We start from the raw sequence: 27,077 nt of genomic DNA on the forward strand, positions 1-27,077 counted from the left end.
AGATGCATGTAGTGGCATAAGGGAGAAAAAAATGAAATGGCTTAAAGGGTTGCTTTTATAATTTTGACTGCAGGTTAAATACAATACCAATGTACACACAGTCCTCGATAAACATGATGAAAGAAAATTTAATGAAATACCACAATGGTTAGGTACCATATAGCAAGTTTTCTTGGCCGGTGTAAAATTTGGCGTTATGCATGCTCAAAGGTATGCCAATAAATTTGGCGCAATTTATTTTAGCTAACACAGAGTTTCGGCAGTTTGCAGATTAACACTAAGATGAGTATTGACTATTTTTAGCGTTTAAACTTTTAGCGGACTACCATCAAAATGCCAAAATAAGCTAAAATTATCACCCCACTAAAATAACCCGCTATACGGTATGTAATTTGGACTTAGTGCACAAAAGCTATGCCAGTATATTTTGTATACATATATATGGTACATATAATTTCTTGAATGTGTGTCACATTTTCAAGGTAAGTCTTGTGTGAAAATGGTTTACAAATTGCATATAGCTTGTGTTTCTCATAAAATGATTGATTGTATGTTATTTAACAACCCTCTGAATTTTTCATTCATATGAGACGCCACCACTTGCAAGTGGAGATCTACAAATTTTTGTCCAATACTTGGCACTCAGGGCAATTGAGCAGTGAGGGATCTTTCTCATGCCAGCACCTACAGAGACACAGGACCTCTGTTTATACGGTCTCGTCCAAAGGACCAGTCTCCACATCCCACAGTGGGATTCGAACCAGCGAACTAAGGATAAAGTCCTTAGTTTGTGCCTCTAGAGCAAATACTCTAACCACTGCGCGACACAAGTGACCTCTTTAAATGAATGTTGTCATATGTTTTGCATGTGATTTTGAATTTAACTTTCAGGTTTTGAATCTTTTCAACTTTCTGCTTTCTTTGATTTGATTTGTGCTACAAACTTGTAATAAGTAAATATTTTTAAAAGTATCTGCATTGTAGTCTCAAACAAATGCTCTCAAATCTGAAAGTGTCAGTGATGGCAGCATTATTAATTTGAGAATGTGTGTTAGTATCAAGTGTAGGCTATGCTGATCCTTATTATATAGTATAGATTAACATTGTTATATTTTTTGTAGATCACAGAATGCCTAGGAAGAAGAGCTGGAAGAAAGCTGCTGTGAAGAAGACGAAATCTTGTAAGGCAGATGTGGGTGACAAGTACCCCACAGATGTTGGCCACGTCCAACCATCTGTGCCTCTGGGTGTAGGCCACGTCCTAACACCTATGACATCTGTACCGGCAGGGGTGATCTCTACCACCCCTGTGACAGTGGTCTCTGCGGCTCTCCCTGAGACCACTTTGACTGAAACTATGCCTCTGGCTCAAACTATGCCTCAAATGTTGCCTCTGGCTCAAACTATACCTCAAATGTTGCCTCTGGCTCAAACTATGCCTCAAATGTTGCCTCTGGCTCAAAAGTTGCCTCAAATGATTACTCAGAATTCCTCTCAGTTGCTTACTCAGAATATCTCTCAGATTACAACTCAGAATATTACTCCGTTTACAATGAACAATATACCAAATGAAACAACACATGCACTGCAAGGTAATTGTATGCATCAGAATTCAGATAATCTCGTGTTTGGATCCTTCCATCAGGGAAGCATGAGGTTTTCATCATTTTCAAGAGGTAATCAGTGTACATGCAATTCACTTATGATGTTGTCAAATTCATATGAAAATTTTTCATTTACTAGTTCCTTTTTAGATCAGACTCTGCTCAAGGGAGATAATTTGTACAACACAGTTGTAAAGAATCTCCAGAGTGCTGGAAATTTTAAAAGTAGATTACTGATGTTTGATGAACTACCAATTCATATTGATTCTGGTGAAAATCACCACATGGTTGATAAGTTTGATACATTGTTTGGCTTATTAGTTACAGATGATAAGAGAAATCAAATTCAAACTCTACATGAATGTCTGCAACAAGCATTGAGGTTATCTAGATATGTATTAATAATGATTGGCTCGATATGTTCAGCACTGTACAAAGATTCAGACAATGATTTTTATTTTTTTGACTCGCATTCTCATGGGGAAAATGGTTTGTCTGAATGTGATGGAAAGTCTCTGATGAGACACAGTTGCTGCTTAGATGATTTGTTAGGATTTCTGTATGCAATGTATGAAAGTATGCACATTGAATTTGCAACTGAGTTTGAAGTGATGCCTGTTGCCTTTTGCACACTTATTCATAGCTTCCCTAGTAATAATCAAAGTACACATCAATATTGTAGATTAGATCAGTTAACAACAACTGCTCTCACAAACAAACAATCTGTTGGTAGTAGTACTGGTCACTTGAAAACAACTGCGATAAAGAAAGATAAAAAGGATTACATGAGAGAATATATGAGAAACAAGAGACAGGAATCAGAGTTCAAACAAAAGGAAAGGGACAATATGAGAAACAAGAGACAAGATCCAGAGTTTAAAGAAAGGGAAAGGGACAGTAAGAGAAACAAGAGACAGGATCCAGAGTTTAAAGACAATGAAAGAGACCGTATAAGAAACAAACGACAAGATGCAGAGTTTAAAGAAAAAGAGAGGGACAGTAAGAGAAGCAAGAGACAAGATCCAGAGTTTAAAGACAATGAAAGAGACCGTATGAGAAACAAACGACAAGATGCAGAGTTTAAAGGAAAAGAGAGGGACAGTAAGAGAAACAAGAGACAAGATCCAGAGTTTAAAGTCAAGGAAAGAGACAGTAAAAGAAACAAGAGACAGGATCCAGAGTTTAAAGAGAAGGAAAGGGACAGTATGAGAAACAAGAGACAGGAACCAGAGTTCATAGAAAAGGAAAGGGACAGTATGAGAAACAAGAGACAAGATCCAGGGTTTAAAGAGAAGGAAAGGGACAGTATGAGAAACAAAAGACAGGAACCAAAGTTCATAGAAAAGGAAAGGGACAGTATGAGAAACAAGAGACAAGATCCAGAGTTTAAAGACAGGGAAAGGAACAGTAAGAGAAACAAGAGACAGGATCCAGAGTTTAAAGAGAAGGAAAGGGACAGTATGAGAAACAAGAGACAGGAACCAGAGTTCAAAGAAAAGGAAAGGGACTGTATGAGAAACAAGAGACAAGAGCCAGAGTTTAAAGACAGGGAAAGGGACAGTAAGAGAAACAAGAGACAGGATCCAGAGTTTAAAGACAGGGAAAGGGACGGTAAAAGAAACAAGAGACAGGATCCAGAGTTTAAAGACAGGGAAAGGGACAGTAAAAGAAACAAGAGACAAGATGCAGAGTATAGGCATGATGAGCAAATAAGAGATTTAAAGAAGAAAAAAGAAATGAGACAAAATTCTAACCAGTTAGAAAAAGAAAGATTGAAGATGAAAGAAAAGAGAAAAAATGAAGAGTATCGATCATCAGAAAATATTGCTGCAAAACAATCAAAAGCACACTCGCGGGGGAATTTGGACTATATTGAAACTGAAAAACAAAGATACAGAAAAAGTAAATTTGGAGTTGATGCAATCGAGTGTGTTGACAATTTTCACAACAATGTAAGATTGGGTCCTGTGTTTGTATGCACATGTTGCCAACAGACATGGTTTCATGAAAGTGTTTCAAATGTAGATAATGTTTTGTTGCATGCTGAAATCAAAAGGAAGTATTTTACTAATACAAAGTCTGTAAATGAGCAGGAATGGATATGCAACACATGCAATTCAAGTTTAAAAGAAAGTCGAACGCCAAAACTCTCTACTGCAAATGGAATGACATGGCTTCAAAAACCAAGTGAATTGAACCTGTTACCATTGGAAGAAAGACTTGTATCCTTAAGAATTCCCTTCATGCAGATAAGAGAATTACCAAGAGGAGGGCAGTATTCAGTAAAAGGAAATGTTGTAAATGTGCCAGTTGACATTCAACCAACAATCAATAGTCTTCCCAGGAGACTTGATGAAAATATTACAATACCTGTGAAGTTAAAAAGGAAACTATCTTTTCAGCACTCTTACTGTCATGAAAATATCCGACCTACAAAGGTTCTGATTGCTTTACATTGGTTAATGAAAAACAGTGAATATTATCAGAATTCAAACATAAACATAGACGACAACTGGTTCCATGAGGTCACCAATTCTGCAAGCGAATTAATGAGAGAGTTTATAGAGGGTCACACCAATCAAGATTCAGCAATGCATGACCAATCAGATGAATCAGACTCTGATGAATTCTGTGAAGTTGATAGTGGTAAGGATGGAAATCGTGATACTCTACTAGACAGTGACTCGTATGACATGAATCAGATCTTCACATTTGCTCCAGGAGAGGGACAGCGACCAATTAGTTTGTATCAAGATCAAATGGCTGAGTATTTGTCATTTCCTACAATATTTTGTGGCAAAGGAAGGGTAGAAAACGATCAGCGTCAAATACCTGTTTCATATGCTGATATTGCCAAGTGGGAATTACGAAGTGTTGATAGACGTGCTGCACAGTCGGTACCAAATTTGTTTTTCAAATTGAAAAAGATTCAACTAAAACAGGTAACAGACAAATGCAATTTAGCCCTTAGAAAGTGCAAAACAAAGGGGAAAACCTTTACTGCAAATGAAATAAGAAATCCTGATCAAATCAATGACATTGTTAGACACAATGAGGGATTTTATGTTTTCAAACAGTTGAGAAATTCTCCTCCTTATCTTGAAACAAGAAAGAAAGACGTTTTTGCAATGATACGACAGCTTGGTCTACCAACTTGGTTTATGTCCTTTTCTGCTGCAGATACACGTTGGAATGATCTGATCAGAGCATTAGGAGTTTTAAACGATGACAAACAGTACACAGATTCTGAAATTGAGAGCATGACATGGACCGAAAAGTCAAAGTTAATTCAGAAAGACCCAATTACATGTACAAGGTATTTTGATCATCGTTTTCGGACTTTTTTGAATACTGTGCTTAAGAGTGATCATCATCCTATTGGCAAGGTACAGGACTTCTTCTATAGGGTTGAATTTCAACAGAGGGGATCACCACATGTTCACATGATTGTTTGGATTGAAAATGCTCCAAAATACTTAGAAAATGATAACAAGGAAATTGTTGCATTTGTTGACAGCTACTTGAAGTGTGAAAGGAATACAGAAGACAATTTGACAGAATTGCAAGTTCATAAACACTCACAAACATGCAAGAAAAAAGGAAAGGCTGTTTGTAGATTTGGATTTCCACTTCCACCACTCCAAGCTACTATGATATTAGAACCTTTGGACAGTGACATTGATAAATACAAGAAAATGCATAAGACTATGCAAGACAAAGTGAATGACTTTAAAAATGGATGTGACATAAGCTGCACTTTCCAAGACTTTTTGCAGAATGTACTACAACTATCTGAAGATGATTATATAAAATGCATCAGAAGTTCTTTGAGAACACCCAAGGTATTTTTAAAACGTAAACCCTGTGACTTGAGAGTGAATGCTTACAACAGTACTCTTCTTCATGCTTGGGCAGCAAACATTGATATTCAGTATGTTTTGGATCCATATGCTTGTGCAATGTACATTGTCTCATACATAAGTAAATCCCAAAGAGGAATGAGTGAGCTGCTGAGTAGAGCTGCTAAGGAAGCAAGAGAGGGCAATCTTGACATTAAGAGACAAGTTAGACACATTGGAAATCAATTTCTTAACAGTGTTGAAGTTGGAGCACAAGAAGCAGCATATCTAGTTTTGCAAATGCCCCTTACAAAAGCATCAAGAGATGTAATGTTCATAAACACATCTCCAGTTGATGACCGTGTAATACTTGTCAAACCTGATTCAGAACTTGAAAAGTTGAATGCTAATTCCACAGACATAGAATGCAGTAACATAGTCAAAAGATATGCAAAACGTCCAAAACAACTTGAAAACTGGTGTTTAGCTGACTATGTGTCACAGTTAGATGTAGTTTTCCCAAAGGAAAGTATAAGTGAGCTGTCTGAAATGGAAACAAATGATGATGAGAGGCACCAGTCAGAAAATGAAGATAGTGGAACTGATACTGAGGCTGAATTTAAAGAAGACAGCACATTAGTTGTGTTGAGAAATGGAATTAAAATCAAGCGAAGAAAAACACCAAGAGTTATAAGATATGTGCGTTATAGCTTAAAGACAAACCCAGAAAATTACTATAGAGAAAAACTAATGCTGTTCACTCCATGGCGAAATGAATGTTCTGATCTTCTGTGTGGACAGCAGAGCTTTGAGCAGTCATTTAACCAGAAAAAATTTTTCTTGGCTCAGAAAATCAAACAGTATGAACACAATGCTGATGTGCTTGAGCAGGCAGAACAGATGGCACAAGATGATTTGACAGAAGCATATGATGAATTAGCTCCTGGTGCTCAACAAACTGATGCAGATGATGAATATGAAGGAAATGTTGATTCTGAAACATTCGTTCACTTTAATCCAGAAAGGCCAATTGAACAGAGAGAGTATGATATAGGAAGTGATGTTGGAATTCCATCAACAAGACAACTGAATGAGCAGAGTTCTGTTAGATTACCTGATGATGAGTATTTAAAGCTTGTAGCCAGTTTAAATTTGAAGCAACGTGAATTCTTCAATCATGTTATGCAATGGATCAAGTCTAAACAGGAACCTATTCATGCATATCTTTCAGGAGGTGCAGGAGTTGGGAAGTCAGTGTTAATCAGAGCGCTTTATCAAGCTTTACATCGGTATTTATGTGCTAAGGAGGGTGAAAATCCAGACGATATAAGAATTCTTCTTTGTGCATACACTGGTAAAGCTGCGTTTAACATTGGTGGTCAAACAATTGCTTCTGCATTTCACCAGAAAATTAACCAAAGGCAGCAAAACATGCATTGTGATGAACTCAACACATTTAGAACTAAATACAGAAATTTGTCAGTTGTCATCATAGATGAAATTTCAATGGTTGGCAATGCAAAGTTGGAATTTATCAATGGCAGACTTCAGCTTCTTACTGGTTTGAAGAGGCCGTTTGGAGGCATCAGTATTATTGCTGTTGGAGATTTCTTTCAACTGAAACCAATTATGGATGGCTGGATTTTTCAAGATTTAAAACAAAATGCCCAAGCACTTGCATGTAATCTTTGGAAAGAAAACTTCACCTTATTTGAGTTAGATGAAGTAATGCGACAAAAGGATGATTTAAAATTTGCACAGCTTTTGAACCGTCTTCGTCACAATGAGATGACTTCTGAGGACTTGGATATAATTCACAAGTGCATCATTGCTGAAAATAGTCCAAATTATCCACACAATGCTCCCCATCTTTTCACAATGAATGCAAAAGTAGATGAATATAACAATAAACTTATAGAGCAACTTCCTGGTGAAAAAGTCATTGTAAAAGCTATTGACAGTGTCCTCCAAGACCACAGTAAGTCTGTGAAAGACCACCTACTCAGATCATTGCAAAATCAAGATGATGTAAGCAAAACTGCAAATCTCATGACAAGACTAACTCTAGCCATTGGAATGATATATGACATTACAGTTAATATTGATGTTACTGATGGCTTGACAAATGGTTCATCATGTACTGTATTTCTTGTTGAAAACAGATTACCTGGTGTATCAAGGCCAAGTATAGTATGGGTGAAGTTTTTGGATTCTGCAGTAGGGAGAATTGCTCGACAGAAATACAAACATCTTTTCCATGATGGTGTTATGGATGATTGGACACCGATATTTGATTGTCAGCGATCTTTTGTTTTCAATTCAATTACATATCAAAGAATACAGTTTCCTTTAAGACCAGCTGCTGGTAAGACAATTCATAAGGCTCAGGGCTGCACTGTTGATGAAATTGTAGTAGATTTATCTCAGTCAAGGATAAGGAAAACACCCCACATACATTATGTAGCTCTTAGTAGAGTTAGATCTGTTGACAAATTGCATATTCTGAATTTCAATGAGCAAGCATTAACTGTTGATGAAAAAGTTGTAGAAGAAATGGAAAGAATGAGGAAGGAAGCACCTCTAAAACTGTGTTATCTTCCATTGTACAAAACAGAGCAGAACAAACTAAAAATTATGTTTAATAATGCAAGATCTCTTCACAAACATTTTGATGAAATTAAAAATGAACCCAATGTTGTAGCATCAGATGTTATTGGTTTTTCAGAAACAAGACTAACCATCAATGATGAACAAAATTTTATGATGGAAGGTTACTTGACTTTGTTTAATCATGAAAAGAGAAGTGACAGCAATCGGCCTCATCATGGAACAGCATTATACGTTAAACAAGACCATTTGATGACATGTATCTCAAAATTCAGTAACACTTTGCTTGAATTCATCATAGCTTTAATAAATTTCAGAGACCTTGGAGAAGTGCAGATAGTTGTTTTATACAAGTTCCCAGCATGTTCTTTTAAAGAATTTGAACGTGAAGTTATGTTACACTTAAAACCTTTTGTAGACACAGGGAAAAAATTGATAATTCTTGGAGATTTCAATTTTGATTTGTTTACAGGTCACAAAGAATTTCTGAACTTTATGAAGTTGAATTTAAAATGCACACAATTGATAAAAAAGGTAACTCATGATTCAGGTTCACAACTTGATTTGATTTTCACAAACTTCCCTCATTGTGAAACTGATGTGATTGAGGCATATTGGTCGGACCATAAAATGATTTACTGTACATATTCTTTATAAATCTGATATAAGGGACGCAAGGGTATTTATTTGGGGGAGATATGTCATCTTGTCCCCTCTCCCACCTACCAATGTGCCACTGTCACTTAGTGACATTTGGTACATTGATTACTGTATACAGGGTTATATTCGCCCTGGCTGTGTTATTTTCAGCCTTTCACACAATTTTTCAGCGTTTTAAATTATACCCACTCACAGTTTTATTGAAGAAATCATACTGTGTTCTTTTAATTTACCCTGTTTTAAATTTGTCTATACCTCAAAGATGGATGACAGTGGGAAAATTAAATGGGGCGAATATTTCCCTGTATACAGTATCATATAGACACCAATTACTTGATGTAAATCTTGTTTGTTTTTAGTAATATGTATACTTTAAACTATTTTTTATATGCATGCATGGAATAGCCTAAAAAATTTGCTGCAAATAACTCATTAATGATCACAAAACAATTGTACTAAACAGGAATCCTTCATAATGACTTTTTATTGTGGATTAATTTTCAACAGACAGTTAATAAATGTACAAATAATTGAATGTTGCATGTTAAGGGAAATTCATGTACCATCAATAACAATCATTCATGTCAACAAAAAAAAAAATGATGATCATTGTACATATTATGTGTTAATTAATATTTAGAAATTATGAATATACTGTATTGATGTTTGTGAGTTAACAGTTTTAACTGTTTAGATTCTTTTCTTTAATGATTATACATATGAATATTATGAACTTGTATTTTGAATACCGGTATACATGAAATATTTTGAGATTACATGAAATGTTTACAAAGTTTGCTTTAAAGAAAATAATGAGTTCTGCTAAATAATGATTAGAGTTGTACTAGAAATATACACTAGCATCAAGTAATTGGTATCTTTGATATATGTTCAACACTGTATTCTATAATTTTATGAAGTAAATTCATCGAATATTACCGGCATCTGTTCATATAAAATTTGCTGTATAGAAATATTGTAAGTTTATTAATGGTACTGTGTCTTGTGTCATTTAGTCCCTGCTGAACAATACTGGAGTACATGAGAGTATAAACTTTTACAGTGTATATGAATTAATATTTTTTCCAGAGGAAATATTTTTTTTTTTTACATCATTTTGTTATGAAATCATGTATGTTCATTGTATATATGAAACTTTGTGTTGAAATAATTTGACTTGAATTTTTATCTTTTTTGATTTTTTTTTTTTTGTCTTAAAATGTTTAAGTTTATTGTATTTTTCTATTTCAAATTATTCAGAAATTGCTTTAAACATTTACTTTTACTAGCTTTAGTTTATACCTGTGTAGAATAGGAAAGCAACCTGCATAATCAGACAGAAACTGACAACTCATTCTAAGTTACTAGTATATTGCTGATTTCAGTCAACTCCATATTAATTGATATTTATTTTTCTCCAGCATTGAGATATTTAATATGTGACCACCATTATATTATAATTTCATGAGAATCGACTTATACCCAGGTAAGTATGAAAAGAGGGGGTCAATGGCCAGCCCGTAAAGGGAGGTAAACCTACCTCTTTATAAAATTACAATTTTTCCTTTAAAAGAGAGGGAAAAAAAGGTGGATCACTATAATTTCTCATGACTGGGCTTTAAAATCAAAATTATTGATTGCAAAAATCTTAATCACTCCATTTTGGAATAATACCATCAAGTTTAGGTTATCTGATTCCTGCAGGTACTTCAATTACCAGTAAATGTTACTTACTAAAAATTCTTTAAAAATAATAGTTGATGTTCAAAGTCAGAGTCTGTTGACCATCATATAATTATTCACTTTCAGTTGCAATCTTTCCAATTTTCGCTTTCGTTATGTATAGGAAAGATTTATTATTACCTGGTAAGTGAACTTAAAAATAAATACAGTATATTTCGTATCTTTCAAACGATTACTTTGATGTATTTAACTTTCCTCTTAACAAATTTTGAACTGTTTACAAAGCATCTATGTTTACATGTAATGTTATTGTCAGGAAGTTTTGCATTTCTGTCACAAAATTGTTGCAATATTGCATATTTGATACTGTGTGCACATATTTCTGTTGAAGTCATATGAAATTTAGATAGTGATTGTTATTAACGCTTCTTAGTTTTTATTATATTCTCTACTAATTGTCTGATAAATTTTCACCAAATCTGTTGAATTTTGTAAAGAAATAAAAGTAAAATCTTATTCACATTTTCTGTTTTTATTATAACTATCATAGCTAATGTTACACCACCCAAAAAGGAGAGAAATGTTATTGTTCAATAAAAGCATATTACACTTCAGAGTTGACAGTGATAAGTGCTATATATTTAGTTGTTTTCTGACTTACACTTCACTGATACATTTAAAATAAGTTACTCATTATGATTTTATATGCAAATGAGCTACTTAACCTATAAGTGACTTATGATAGCCACTTATCTTAGTCACTTATAATGTCAAGCATTAACCCTTCATACTTTATCAAGTATTAGTCACTTATAAGTGACTTGATAAGTGACCTGTAAGATCTTAATTTAGAACACCATGCAGGGGTTAGATATGTTCAAAGCTATTTTTCACATTTACACATGTATCTGCACTTTAGATGAAATAATCAAGTAAAAATTTTATGGAAAAAATCACTTTCATATGACATTTCTTTGATGATGCAAACTTAACATATTAATTCAGTTTACAAACAAGAATGTTGGACAAAAAGGCAACAAGATTTAATGACCTTGAGGCTTCTTCAAATTTATGAAATCTAAAAGCAACTGAGTCAATTCATTCAAAATTTCATGCAAAGGAAGTTAAAATAGAGAGATGATGTAAATAGAACCTACTTGTTGTACCTGATGTGAAGGCAAACTCAAAATAAATCTAAAATTCTATTCTCTGAATTGAATTGAGAGAAGTCTAGTATAGGGTAAAAATTCTAAGTCCACACTTATACTTCACTCATACCCTGATCTTCACTTATAAGTGAGGTATAAGAAATAATTATGTAGCTCATCTTTACTTATAAGTGAAGTATTAAGAAATCCATTCCTCACTTATACTTACTTTGAAGTAAATTTCAAAATTTATATGTGACTTATAAGTTACTAATAAGTGGATTATAAAACACTTATAAGTTTCTATTAGTTTTTTGTGTAAGGGACAGTACAAGTGCTATATTCTGCAGAAATACTGAGATTGATCTCTTTATGACTAAATTGATGATGAGGTACACTGTAGGCATTAAGCTGGTTGAAAAGAAAGCCATTCTAAGCAATTTTATGCTCAGATCAAGCCCAATTACAGAAAATGAATAAAAAGAAGAATTTCATACTCTAACATCTACATGCATAATTCTTGCAAGTAAAGGTCTTACACTCAGGTGAGCGATGTGGCCCCTGGGCCTCTTGTAATATTTCAGTTTTGGTTGAAATAGATAAAAAAAATGGATATTTTTAATGTTCCAAGTCATTTTGAGGGCTCAGCTAGCAGGAATTAACTTAATAAATATAAATTACTGGTAAATGAATACTGAAAAGAAAATTCTGTCAATTTTTTTTTTCTTTGTTTTGGTTGATTTCAGAATAAAAATTTGGGTAAATGAATACTGAAAAGAAAATTCTGTCAATTTTTTTTTTCTTTGTTTTGGTTGATTTCAGAATAAAAATTTGAGTGAAGATGATTGTATAAAAATGAGGGAATTGATGAAAGCAACGTTTCTATAGATATGTCACTGTAAAATTCAACATTAATTTATGCCTTTATAATGTTAGAAGTACATTGTATGCTTCTAATTTTAGTCTTGGAAAGTCGGAAACTCAGCATGAAACTGGGTGTGACAATCACTTTAAAATCCCGATGTTCAACTAATCCCCAAAAAGATAAATGTTTTTCTGTTGCTCATATTCAAAGCAATGCCTTCTTTTCATAATATTTCCGTATTAGAACTAATAATATCCATTGTGTTGGTTCTCAATAATAATAGATTTTTTTTTCCTGCTTCATATAAGACAGAATTTTAAAAGGACTTGACGCGGTGCCAGTTCTTAATCATTATCTTGTAGCTGATCTTTTTGCCTGGGTCTAGAGAGGACATAGGAGCTATTGTTTCCTCCAATACCCGCCGTTAGAGGGGACGCACTGCGGTGGCTAAATGCTTTTATTGTGTACCGTAATCTACATTTTTTAATTTTGATCACGTGACCCTTTACAACCTAAAGCCCAATGTAATAATGACTTCATTCAATACACAATACTCTGTAAAAGGGGGTAGCTTCTTTTTTATTTTTTTTTTTCAGCATTATAAGTGTGGTGTTGTAGAGAAAAGAAAATAAATAATAAATTTCAAAACTAAATCTATATTCGGTGTGATGCTATGCTAACAACACAGCAGAATTGAACAAGTTTTGAAATATCAAACCTTTAAATCTAAATCAGTAAAATTAAATCCCCCCTTTGGGGGACCCCTCACACTGAGAACTCGGGTAGATAGAATGTATAGGTAGCCAGGTAGAGCCATTTAATATTGACGTTGTAGTTGAAAGAGTTAAACGCGGGACGACGGCCATGCAACATTAAGTATTTTTCGCTGGCTGGACACAGAAATTAACTAGAAATCATGACAATGGACTGCTTAGTACAGCAACCTCTCTGGACAGGAGGCTACCATCACGGTGGCCTTGCCTCACTTCACTCTCATTACTTCGCTCCGTACTACTTCCCCAGGAAACGCAGTTCCTTCTCCTGTTCCTACTTCTCAGGTATTTCGTTTTGTTTGATTAGTGTTTGTTTATCGGATATTCAGCATTTTGAGTCAATACATGTATCTTAAAGGGAAGGGCAGGGTATAATCAATTGGTTCCAAAATACATGTACATGTCTAAACCATGAAGAAAGTTGTTTTGATGTTTATTTTTGTTTTGTGACAGCCTGTTTTAAGTTATGTAAGAGATAATTGATTAATTAAATGATGTGTTATTTTGACTAGACAGTTATTTTACATGACTCAAGCTTTTTTCAGAATTTTTCAGGACAAAAATCCTATCTCTCATTTAATATTTTACTAAATATATTTGAAGACTCTTTTGTTCAATGTCATTTTAAATATTAATGAAGTTTATTGGATTAGGTCACATCTCCCTTTGTTGTTGTTAATATGTATAAATTAAAATTTAAAAAAAGATATTTTTGTGAATTTATAACTGGATTTTCTTTATGTTTTTTTATAAACATGGTGTAGATGTCTTTAATGTATTTCTAAGCATTTTTTCTCTATCATCATTAAAAAATAATAATAATAAAAGGGAAACATATTGGCTGGTACCTAAATACCAAAGTCAAGTTGTCATCAGTAATACAAAGAATTAACACATAACTCAGGTTTATTAAGTACTTATAATGTCAGGTGTTCAAGATCAAGATGAAATTTTTGGAATTGAGCCTTGCTCATTTAAAAAAAAATAAATGATGATTCCAATTCATCCGAATTGAAAAAAAATTCAAACAAAAGGAAAAAAATGAAGAATAAAAATGTACAAATTTTTACTACCTTAGGATAAACAATGAAGATTTAATTTTCTCTTTTACAAATGGAAAATAGCTAGATTTGAATTCTAATTCTCAATCTTCATTGTACTTTTAGTCCTCATTTAGTTAAACCTTTTAGTATTTGGCCTTCAGGCTGTGCATCATCATTTGACAAATGTGTTATCTAGGTCTGATCGTGACCCACAAATTGTCTTCCCCCTAGTTTCAATGTATCTCTATATTTATTTGACTTTTGACTCTAAAAACAAAGTATTTGCTTTCCTGGCAGGGCTTCTAGTTTGGGCTAGAACTTTTTTCCTCATTTTAATCTTAACTGACATACTACAGTCAAATCTCAAAATCTTGGACTGAGTATAAGTGAGGGGATAAAAACTTCAAGATATCCATGGGTTTGAGATAATGAAGGTAAAATGCCTAGAAATGTTTGAAACTTTCAAATAACTTTGACATATCCATATTAAGTATTTAAGATAATGGATGTTTGAGATACAGGAGTTGAACTGTATTTCAAGCACTTTATCAGAAATGCTGTATGTGCCAACATGACCTATGTATAATATTATCCTAGAATGCAGAATAGCATTTCTGATGCATTAGTCTTTTTCTTCATTTCTGATTTGTGTTGTAACAATTCAGATTTCATTACAATATAGGTGGAACTTTGCAATATTTCACAAGTAATTAAAGGGTATTGTATTTATATAAAAAAAAATATATCAACAGATCAAGAATGTGACATGTAAATGTTGTATTAAATAGCAATGAAACAGTCACACAAAATATTAACTTCTTTTTTTATCAAACGAGGATCAATTTCATGGAATAATGATCTACAATTATGAATTGTTGGGTTGTTGTGTAATGGATACAGCATCTTAATCAATATTGGAAAATTTAGTGGCTGATGAAACGATCCATGATTCATAATTCCTTTATTTATGGTTACTTTGAACACTATATTTTTTCTTTTAATGGGATAGGACAAAAGTTCTTAAAAAAAAACTTTGCTAAGGTGTGCACTTTTCCTATATGTTAAATTTAATTGCAAACATTTGTTACATTTATGAAACAGGTGACACATATAGGTTAAAAAAATACAGTTCAACTTCGGTATCTTGAATAAAATGGGCATGTTGAAGTGCTTGTGATTTACTGATGTGTCCCAACCAATTATTCTTAAAGTATTTTACATTTGTTTTCTCAAATCCTTGGATATCTCAAAATTTTTTCTTGGTTCCACAAGTTTGAAATAATTAGGTTTGGCTGAAAATGTAAAAGATCATCTAACGGTAGTCAATATTTATGAAATTTTTTTATGAATTATGTAATATGTGATAGGTTATATTAAGATTCACTAATGAGAAATTGTTTTTATTTGTCATGTTGATCATTCTTACATATAAAACCTTGTTATGCTATCTATCTCTCATGTTGAGGGAACAGTGAAAAGAAAACCCTGAGATTTCTAATGGTTCAAGATATCTAGGTTATACTGTAGTGTAGGTCAGTAAGATAGACTTTGTGTGTTTTATGTACGGAAAATCTTATTTTTGTGTTATTCTATCTGAGGTCTGGAAAATTTCATTCTTATTGATTTATTTATTTGCCTCAACAACCAAAAGGTTATGACAAATTTTTATTGCTTATTTATATAACCAAATAATCATCTTGCGAAAAAAGTTGTCCTATTATTTGGTGTTCTGCTATAATTTTTCAATGTTTTATAAAAACAATAAACATTCATTCCAGTGATGAATAAATTTTACAGTATTATTTCAATTCAGCTTGAGCATTCTGTTTTGATTCATGTATTTCAAAATTTAAAATTATGTAACTTAAACATAATTGCAAGGTCTTGCGTAAATGGAGCATTGATACGCAGATAACTTTAATTTTAAGTTGAACGGACCTGAAACAATCGTAACTTTCTTTATATTGATCTGACATCAAAGCGTATATTTCCTGCCATTCGGAACCTAAATAGCTATAGGTTCATTAGGCCTGGTCTACACGCCTACTCGCGGGAAGCCATGTGCCAAATAGAGCATGGTATTGCACGTACAACAGAACATCTCAATAAGAAATGTTGGTCATGACTTGCGAAACCCTGGTGCAAATTAGTTTGTTATACAATGTGTTTATATATATCGTTTGAGAACATTTTTTCCGAAGAACCCAAATGTATCTCATTATATTCTTTCAAGAATATATCTGAAAGGTCAAGGTCACTCAGCAATCAAATGCAAAAAATAACTTCAGAATTCTGTCAATGATTTGAAATAACAAAAGTTCTAATGACAATTGTTACTTGCATAAGTGTTTTCAAAGATTGTGATTTCTTTCTATACAATCAATACTTTTCTCTGGAATCTAGCTTCCAGAAATGCCTAGTAATTTACCCCATTTTTTCATGAAGCAAAATATTTCAACCACAAAATCTTGGAAAAAGTTATACATGTATATATAAATCACATCAGATCTTGACAACATTATTATTGTCTTTGAGCTGAAGCTTAGTTATGTCGAATATGTCCTTGATTAATTGGTCATTGGCAATGAAATGTTGAGATTTAATTTCATGTAACATATGAAGAAAATTTATATTTGAAATTATTATGTGAACAGTAAAACTTGTTTAGCACAAACACTGATATTGCAAATTCACAGTTATAGAGAAGTTATCTTGGATTCCCAGCTGTATAATTTAACAAATTCCTGATATGGATATAACGAATTACAAATATAGCAAAAGTAATTTATAGGTCACAGGAGTGAATTGTTATAACAAGTTTTACTGTATATAGTAAAACTTGTCTTATTTTAGCCACTATTGGTTCCAAGATATTAACTGGATTAGACAACATATAACAATTGAAGATTACTAAAAAGGACTTGAATTGAATATTGTATCAGACAAGCAGGTTTCACTGTAGATAATAACCCAATGCCTCTGTTTGAGCATGAATTGGAATTAAAATGGAAAGTTTAAAGTGCTCTTTGAAATATTTTGACCATTTTATATGAAATTTATATGTCTAACTCAATGCAATGATATATTGTTAAGCATCATATAATATACTTTTGATGTGGAAAAAAAATCCAAAGTTTCTGAAGTTGTGGAAAGTTATTTCTTGTCCCTTCTGTGTGATTAATTTGAGTAATCACCTGAGATTCTGTCTTAATTTGCAAAATATAGAAATAAATGCAGAAAGCACTGATGCTTGCTTTCTTGCCATACCATTTTGAGTGCAGATGAACTTTGAACTTCTTGACCACTTGTCATATATATTTGATGCTATAAAGCATAATATATACAAGTACTTGAAAAGAAATTGCTAGTTTCCAGATGATAAGGCTGTGGCCTCAAATTGAACCATGGTTATTTGGTTAAGGACACATGGACTGAAGCAATAAATTCTTATTCGAATTTCAATTTCAAAATGTAGAGATCAATTGCAGATGGTTAGTGGTTTGGATGGTGCAGTGGTTAAAATGCCTGATAAAGGGTATGGAGTTTGATTCCAGGGCTTTCTTGTCAACAATTGGTACCATTGAATGCCCCTCGCAAGTGAAAGTCCAGCTGAGTTGCAAGGGGTCAAGGAATCTGGGTTGTGTGATTTAAAGAGGGAGGAATGTAGTGGTTTTGGTTCATGAACATTGGATATCAGTCAGGGTAACTCAGTGGTTAGACTTGTAATGTAGGGGTCCTTGGTTCAATTTCTGGTCCGGCCATAAATTTTTCCCTCTGTTACACAGAAAATTTGATAAATAAAACAATTTTTTAACAGATGAAGTCAGAGGAGAGATCAAATAAAGCAAAGATGTGAAAGTGGAAATATTTAAACGAAGTAAATTTTAATTTGTTATGAAATATGTTTTTGAATTATGATTTAATATATGTGTAAGTGTTGGGATGGGTAATGACAATTTATTGAAAATGGAATAAACTTCAGGTTTTAATAGATTATTTTGGTGGCAAGTTTGCTCAGGTTTTTAAAAGTAGAAAAAAAAATTCGCAGGTAACCATTAAAATAATTAAATTTATTAGCAATAGATAAGATATGAATCAATATGGTGGAACAGCGAGCGTAAAACTCTCTCACACAACTGCTAGATAAAGTATCAATAGTTTCATGAATTTTATTGATTAATGCTCGGGTGATAGGATTTTCCGTATTTGATTAAATGGCAGGGTCAAAGTAAATTGAAGTTTAGTATAGAATATCATGTTAAGGGTGTAATGCTTAGGGTTTGTATTCATGTTGAGACTGTAGGGTTTTAATTTGTGTGTCTAGCAGAGGTACAACCCTATACAATATTCCCCGTATGTTGTCATTGGAAGTTTCTATTTTGAGGCAGGATAGGCGATTCTTATCATGAAAACTAACGCTTACATTTCAATACAAGCTGGAAATTCCAGTTTTGGAGTTCAAAAACATGTTCGCAATGTATTTATTATGTTCTACTGCTCAATTTTAAAATAGAAATAGCATAAAAATATATGATAAATATTTATCTAGAATATGAATTATAAAGAAGGGGGAGACAACAAACTTCATTTTAATTTTTTTTTTATTTTATTCCGTATTTACAAAATAGATTTGCATAAACCAAAAATAAATAATGAGTCAGAGGAAATTATACCAACCTTCAAATACCTATTAAGTAAGTTGGTGTAGGAGTAAACATTGTCACAAACAAGCGAATTAAATTTTGAAAAAAAATTTAAAAGGACTAAATGCAGTAATGAGTTTATGTCTACCCAACTAGTTGTTGTTTTTTTTTTTAAGTCGATCAAAATTACACAAATGTATACAATGAGTGTGGAAGTGTCAAATTTTAAAGCTGATTATATTTTTGTGCATGCATGCAATGTCACGTGCCAGAGGACCTCTTTGATAGAGGACTAAAATCATTTAAAATGTCATTTTACTATGGCATATGAATGCATTGAATTCAATTAAATTTAGGCAATTTATATTTGATCTGAAGTTCTAAACATTCCATTTTAAAAATTATAGATGACTATTAAAGTTTGATTTGATTTACAAGGGCCATTAAAAATATGGGCACACTTGCAGACAACTTCAGCATATCATTTTCCATGAATTAGATTTTCATATTTTTCATAATTATGTAATATTTCCTTTCATTTTATTGATGTTTGAATTTCGATCAATTTGCTTAAAATTGAACTCAAGTTATTCAATATTAAAATGAATGCTTTGTCGCCACAGAGCACTTTAACAACAGTGTAATGTACATTGTGAAAGTTTCTCAAAAATGCACTTTTTCTACATTTTTCAGCCATAAATCATTGCACTTTTCTAACTCATTAATAATGTCTCCATAATTGACACTTGGTTTTCAAACAGTTTATATTCAGATAGCATAAGTTAATTTGTCAGGACTTTTAAATTCTCAAATTGTAAATTAAACAAAATTTTATTTAATATACAAAATTTCTCTCTCATACCTCTTGGTGCAAAACTTATTATGACTTAAGAAAATGTTAGCTAGGTTATTACTTTTACACTACATTTTTTTCTCTTTGCCCAATCATGATAAAGGTCACACATTTGGTGTGATAGGTCAACAGGGAAAGCTCACTCCTCCATGGCACCTAATCCCACCTCTGATGTTTTCATAGGCCTGTGTTTGCTTTGCTTTGAACTTGTATTGTTTCTATAGACTTTTGAGCTAGAATACTATTTTTGTTATCCTTATATTTCATTAAATTTTATTATAAGATCAAAAAAGGGGGGACTGCTGGGTTTTGAACCTGCAGGTACCCTCACAGCGTGTGTCGGGTACCCTCTTCACACTAAGCTATCAAGATTTATACAAAATTTTATTCACATAAGTGAATGGGATTGGGCAGCAGGCAAAGCCTATTTTAGCCCTCTCCTTTGATTTATTTTTTATTTATACAAAATTAAAGCTATCAAGATCTATAGGTATAGACAAATAATATATAATTACGAGCATTTATTAAAAACAGTGGATTTAAATAGGTCAGTATCCTTGTGTCTCTTTGTTCTTTAAAAGCAATGGGCCTCCATCACTCCTTTGGGACTCCTATCTAACTTAATGCTAATAATTTTAAGTAAAGGTGGAATACTTGGACAGTAACCTCCATACTTAATTTTCCACTGCTTGATTGGATTTTGATGATTATAGTTGTTTTGCTTTAATTTTGACCCCTGAAAACATCTGAGAGGTCATGCAGGGTCAAGTTATGGCTATTTTAAAGATGATGTCCATTCTTTTCAGTTGTAAGCTAGCGTCTAAAATCACTGGTTTTTCAGTAGCTTTGTATCCTTTGTATGAGGTACAGGTAGTTACTGTGGAAGTATTTGTGTTAAAACATTCTTTTATATAAGTGTTACCTTCATAAATTGTAAACTGACAAGTGAAGGACAGTTTTTTAATGTATCACATTCTTCTATTTATATACATGTATTCATTTTAAGTATTTTGCTCTTTAGCTCTCTTTCTCAAGTGCAAAAAGTAATAGTTTTATAGTCCTTAACAATTTATAATGATATTTTATTGTACAGTAAATCACTTTTTATTTGCGAGAATGTTTGTTGTTGTTTTTTTACGTTTTAATTACATGTACATGAAGCAGTTTGCTCAGAAAATAACCTTATCCAATATAACTTTATAACGTGTATTAAAAATTATGAAGAACAATGACAAGAATGGGTGAAAAATGCCTCCTTGACACTTATAAATTCAGTACAGTAAAACCCATTTAGTACAAACACGGATATTAGGAATGCATGGATATAGCGAAGTATTTTGGATCTCCACCTGTATAAATTTAACAAATTCTTTACATGGATATAACAAATTACAGATATAGCAAAACTAGTAAATTCACAGGTCTCAGTGACTTTGAGTTTTATACTATTATCTCGCAAATATAATGAGTAACAAAATTTTGGTGACTACAGTACTGTAGATCACTAAATTTTTTTATGATAATTGACTCTTGATTAGCGAGACAAAATTTTCACGAATTGTGGTTATTGCTCTATATAATCTTAAGGAAACACATTTTAGCGAGCACACTGTCTCGCGTAAGTACGCGAAAATAAAGTTCTCGCGAATAAAAGGTGATTTACAGTATTTATGAAACTGTTACAAACGAGCAACACATTTTAAGACTTTCTGTACCTCCCTGACGCTCATAAATTCAATATTACTATCTCCCAAAAATAAAGAGTAACAAAATTTGGGCTATCTACAGATGTTATGAAAGTGTTACAAATAAGCACCACATTTTAAGGACTTTTCTGTATTTTCCACAGGTCCGTATGGTCTGCCCTCTAGATTAGACGACGATGTGGCTTTTCCCACTGATATTAAATTAGAGAGACCGGACGACTGTACCCCTGAGGAGGACAAGGAATTCAAGATCTGCGTGGTCTGCGGGGAGCGAGCCAGTGGCTACTACTTTGGGGCTCTTGTCTGCCTGCCCTGCAAGGTAATGTATCTAATACAGTCAGTTTTCTGCGGAACATTGTGTCGCATGTGCGTTCTTGACTATAATAAGATTTTGTGTGGGGACCGAGCCAGTGGCTACTACTTTGGGGCTCTTGTCTGCCTGCTCTGCAAGGTAATGTATCTTATAAATACCCTCGGTGCTCTGCGGAACATTGTGTCACATGTGCGTTCCTGACTATAATGAGATTTCTGCGTTTCTATGTGTTTTAGCGGGATTTTTTTTAATCAGATGTTGATTTTACTCTTGCGATATTTAATCTTGGATCAGTCTTACAGCATATTTCATTTTTATGTGTTGGTATATTTTGGACACCCCGGCAATGGAAAAATGTCCCTTTTCTGTGTCAATATTGCCTTGTTATTCGACAACAAGATTCACTCATTTCCTATTTTTTATTGAAATGAACTTGAGGTCAACAGCTCTTAAATATTCGATCAGCGTAACTTTATTTCTAGAAACTCTCTTTTCCTGCTTTTCATTTCTTTTGAAAAATTGAAAGCTTTTATGAGATTTTTCTTCATGGCTTGTTGAGTTCTCTTGACTTAAATATTTTTATTACATGTAAGATTATCAAATCCATAAATACTTCCAGGCTGGGGTGCCTGGCTCTTTTCCAACCATTAATCACATTGACCTTTAAAATATGTCAGAATATTCCCTTTGAATAGTGCAGCTGTATTCCTGCAATGACATTAATGACAATTAATTATTCAACTGCAACTTGGCATAAAACTGCTCTGAAAAGACAAAATTCAAATGGATGTACCGGTACCTCAATAGGAAGTTCTCTTGAGCGCCTCTCTCACAGTGATATTAGCCAAGACAATTTTATTTGAAATAGGAAAATTAAGAATAAGTATGAAGTTTTACATTTAATATCGTATTGTTTATGAATTATATTGTGAATGGTTCCTCGATATCAGTCGTTAAAGTATAACCTTTTAAATACACAATGTCTGCTTCAAATGAGAAAAAATAATGCACATTTAACCACCCCCACCCCCAATGATATTTTTAAAATTTGAATCTTTATATACAGTCAATTCTGATTATCTTGAACTCAAGGAAACCAAGAATAAACTTTGAGATATCCAAGCTAGAATTTGAGATAATATTATAAGGGTTAAAAAGTATCAAGAAAAAGTTGTTTGAATTGCTGTCTCACTTAAATAAATTTAACCCTGGTTTTCAAGATATTCAGGTTTTCACTGAAGTTCAACTGTAGACTTAGTCCAGTTAGTTTTTTTCACTTTTAGTCATGTTCCCTTTCATAGTGTTTTGAAAAATATATGTAATATTTTGAATCTCGTATGGTCTGTACAATGTCAAATAAGTTGTTTTACTCCTTATGTTCAACTGAAAAATGATTCTACATTCAAAATAACCTTTGTATTTATTAACAAAATAACATAATCCTACCAATTCCTACAAATTTGTTCTATTTGTATATCTCAGAATCTAAGGAGCTATATAGCTACTTGAATCGAGAGCTTAATTCTTAGCGTATCAATATGTTAGTTTATTTAAAAAATTTTCTAGAAGAGTCTCCTCGTAAATCAATTGAACTATTGATTGATTTCTGAACTAGATTCTGTACTACTCTGTAGGAGGTTGACCTGTGGTCATCAGAAAGTTTATTCCAGTACACTTTAAAACTGCAAAGTTAAAGTATTTTTTTTTACTTTTTTTTTAACTTTTTGTATTTTTCATATTTTTGGTTAAAACATGAAATCAATTCATATTTTTAAAAAAAAGGAACATCGTCTGACCAGAAACGCTATCAAGTTCCTAGAAAACAGCAAACCTTTAGAAATAATTTGGGATTTCTTAAAATTGAATGAGGTTTTGATGTCTTTGAGTGTTATTTTAAACTTTTTGTGCTGAAAGATGATCTTTCTCTTGTGGTTGACTCTGTCTACGAAAATATTTACTTAAATGGGTTTAGATGGAGACTTGTTTCTTTCAGATTGCAATTATTAGATTAAATAGTGGAATATGTTTGAAATTCTATCCCCTTGGGGGATTTCGCAATTTTACATCGGGTTTAACCGCAAGTTCACTCGCTGCACGGTTTCTGACTTTTTAGTACCAAACGCAAATGTTTGTCTTTTACCAATTCCAACAATTAACAAGTTGAAAAAAAAAAATAAAATAGCTATTGCTTTGAAAAATCGATATATGTTGTTTTTTGTATTACGAGGGTTTCCTTTAGAAGCTGCAGTATTCACTAGATTATATAGCCATTATGACAATTAGTTTGTTGGCTTGCACACATTACGAGTGCGGTAACTATAGATTCTAATGCCATGCATCAGTGAGTCTGCAAACATCAATACCCAAAGAACAGAATGCAAAAAAAAAAATTGCATCAACACAGAAATTCTCCATAGCTGTGAAATAAACAAGTAGCCTGCATGTCTTCACATGCTTAATATTTCTCCATTTAAATTTGACCGATTTCTTTGCCTTTAAAAAGACATTTATGTACTTGTATTTATCCTTCAAACTTTTTTTAAAATCCCTATCTGCTCTCATTAGAGAACATGTGATTTTTATGGATGATATCCAAACAAGAAATTGCTGTTTTTAGCTCACTGCAATGGGTTTCAGAGAAACCCTATTAAAAGCCGTTTTCATTGGTATTCAAACAAATGTGATAAAAGGTCAATATATTTGTAGCTAAGTTTACTAATGTTATCCTGAATAAACTCTATACTCAGATCGAGGTCAATTATTTGTCCCTGTGGAATAACACAAAAGACCGGTTTTGTAAGGAGAATTTTTAATTATTGCATCTTCAATTTAGTTTAATTTCTGGGAAATATGGTGTCTGAAAACCTTCCAAGAATACACCCTTTTATCATTTGTGCTATGGTTGTGTGACCCACATTATATATGGATTTGACCCATAAGATTGGTAGTAATGAAATAAGTTTGTGTACTTGAAGAGAATTTTTAAATAATCAGAGGTCAGCTCAAAAATTCCCTTTTTTGCTTGATAATGAATGACCTATTAACATTCTAAACAGCATTGCTTCCGTAAATTGTAACAAAATGTTGATACAGTCAAACCTTATTGTCTCAAACTTAATGGGATCTCAAGAGAAATTTAACTTCAATTTACATGTGAGGATTTGAGATACCAAGGGTAAATGCTTAATATAGAACAAGTGGCTGGGACTTCCAAATCTCTTGCATATATCCATGATATTTGTGATATCAATGTTGGAGATATTAAAGTTAAACTGTAAACTTTAAAGGTGTAAGTGCATAGCTCATGCACTAACTTTGATCTCTGACAAAGCATTATGTAGTGGAAAAGTGAGATTGAGATGAAAAATTAGCTCGTCTAAGTTTTATGGCCATAGAACCTGGATGAGCTCACATTTGATCTCAGTCTCACTTTTCCACTATATGTTCCTTTGGTAAAAGTGAGACCGAGATCAAAAGTGAGCTTGTCTAAGTTTTATGGCCCCCAGGCCAGATGACTCAGTTGGTAAAGCACCTGTCTAAGTTCAAGGGTCCAGTGCTAAAATGGTCATCTTTTTCATACATTTTCTCCTTGCCATATGCCTCGCTCTAGAAGTGACAGGTGAAAGGTATCTATCAAAGAGCATTGGTTTGTGTCTTTAGAGGTGAAGACCTTTAAGAGGGAGGGTTGTGGTAGTCAGATAGGTTCAGTTGCTGGTGACCAGATAGCTCACTTGGTAGAGAAACCTGACAAAGAGTTCAGGGTTTGAATCCCTGGTATGATCTGTAAAATTTTCTCCTTTTTTAAAATAACTACTTTAATTATTCAACATTATTAGAACTCTATGGCCAACATTATTAGATCTTCAAGGGATTGTTTATCCAGTATTTTATTTCTTTTTTTTAAATTGCACTTTGAAGATTTACCCCCCCCCCCCCAAAAAAAAAACATTCATTCAAAGAGCACCTTTCTGAAATGTATCTTTCTTTCAACATATATTTCTTTGTTTCAGTGCATCTCTTTGTGTTTTATAGGAAATCATTGATAATCATTTATAGCATGCAGGGGTGATTTTCCTACTTTGGCTGCTATCACTGTAATCTGTTTCATATTAGACATGATCTAATAGAATTATATATTGAGAATCCTTGGTAATTGAAAATGGTACTGTATTTTCAAAGTTTTCATTGATTCTCTTGGTCCTTTAATTATCATATTCTTTAATTGATGAATGAATGAAAGTTAATTAAAAGCTCCATTACTGGATCTGCTTTAAAATGTAATCTCATCTGGAACAAAAAAAAATTGACTTTTTTAATTAAAGCATGTATGAGTGGTTTATGGGAAATTGCTAAATATTTATAGGAAATTGCTAAGGTGTATATAAGTATTATTATAATGATTTCAAGTCAAATGTATTGTCCAGAGACCTCTTATTTTAATTTTTCCTCTTTATTTTTCAGAGTTTTTACATAAGATGCACAAAAGATGGTGAGCCCACTTTCACCTGTCAGTGTAATGGCAATTGCGACATCGCCAAACAGGGCCGAATTCGCTGCCAATATTGCCGTTATCAGCGCTGTCTTATGGCGGGCATGTGCAGAAAAGGTGATTTGATCATTTTTGTAAAGTATTTTTAGAGTCTTTAATATAAAATTTTGTTGTACCAGTAAATGATTTCATTAGGAAAATTATTGGATAAGTGTGTTTCATTGATATTTTATCTCTGACAGTACTGTTGCCTGAGTCAATAGTTTAATCCAACCTCATCATAATACTATGGTGACGTAATAATACAAGTAGTATCAAAACTCGCTGCTTTGTTTGATATACATCTGTCACAGAATATTCTTGTAAATTAAAACCTTATCCAGTTTTTGTACATTGTGTTATTTTCTTGAAGCAAGTCTTTATCTGGAGAGAAATTCTGACATTAGATATTGTTCTCTCATGAGATATATATATAAAATGACGGAAATTGATGGTTGAACTTTCATGTGCAATATTAAAAATTAAACTTCTCTGTTTTTAGAAAAACCAGAAACAGTCCAGCCAGCCGATGGCCAAGTTTTGTGTAAAGTCTGTGGGGACATAGCCAACGGAATTCATTTTGGAGTGAATACATGTGAAGGGTGTAAGGTAATGAGGCTGTTTGAAGATCTTCTGCCAATGTAAATTATTGCAAATTTTCATTTTTTGAAGAAAAGCATATCTAGTTTTGAAAAAAAAAGTTCCATGGCCTTTTAAGATGTGTCTCAAAATGTGTTCATTTTAAAATTTTAGTTAAAGGGAGTTAATTCCACAACATTGTTACACTAGATTGAATAAATGTTTTATTTTCA

At 32.8% G+C, this 27,077-nt stretch overlaps 1 protein-coding gene across 2 annotated transcripts in view; it reads left to right on the forward strand.

Annotated features, from left to right (window-relative positions):
* The window catches only part of LOC134252265 (uncharacterized), a 52,180-nt gene that overhangs the window by 19,809 nt on the left and 5,294 nt on the right, over positions 1 to 27,077 (forward strand). The window contains exons 1-4 of one of the 2 annotated variants that reach the window (XM_062734704.1): positions 13,189 to 13,464; positions 21,568 to 21,743; positions 26,199 to 26,343; positions 26,768 to 26,874. In XM_062734704.1, coding sequence (XP_062590688.1) covers positions 13,323 to 13,464; positions 21,568 to 21,743; positions 26,199 to 26,343; positions 26,768 to 26,874 — 570 coding nt within the window. In that variant the 5' untranslated portion in view covers positions 13,189 to 13,322. Of the gene's footprint in view, positions 1 to 13,188; positions 13,465 to 21,567; positions 21,744 to 26,198; positions 26,344 to 26,767; positions 26,875 to 27,077 lie in introns of those variants that run through there. The other variant, XM_062734703.1, reaches the window with a different exon arrangement.

This window comes from Saccostrea cucullata, unplaced genomic scaffold (assembly GCF_032062105.1).
Source record: "Saccostrea cucullata isolate Sc308-1 unplaced genomic scaffold, CSIRO_AGI_Scuc_v1 ctg130, whole genome shotgun sequence".
In the NCBI taxonomy this organism is placed as follows: Eukaryota; Metazoa; Mollusca; class Bivalvia; order Ostreida; family Ostreidae; genus Saccostrea; species Saccostrea cuccullata.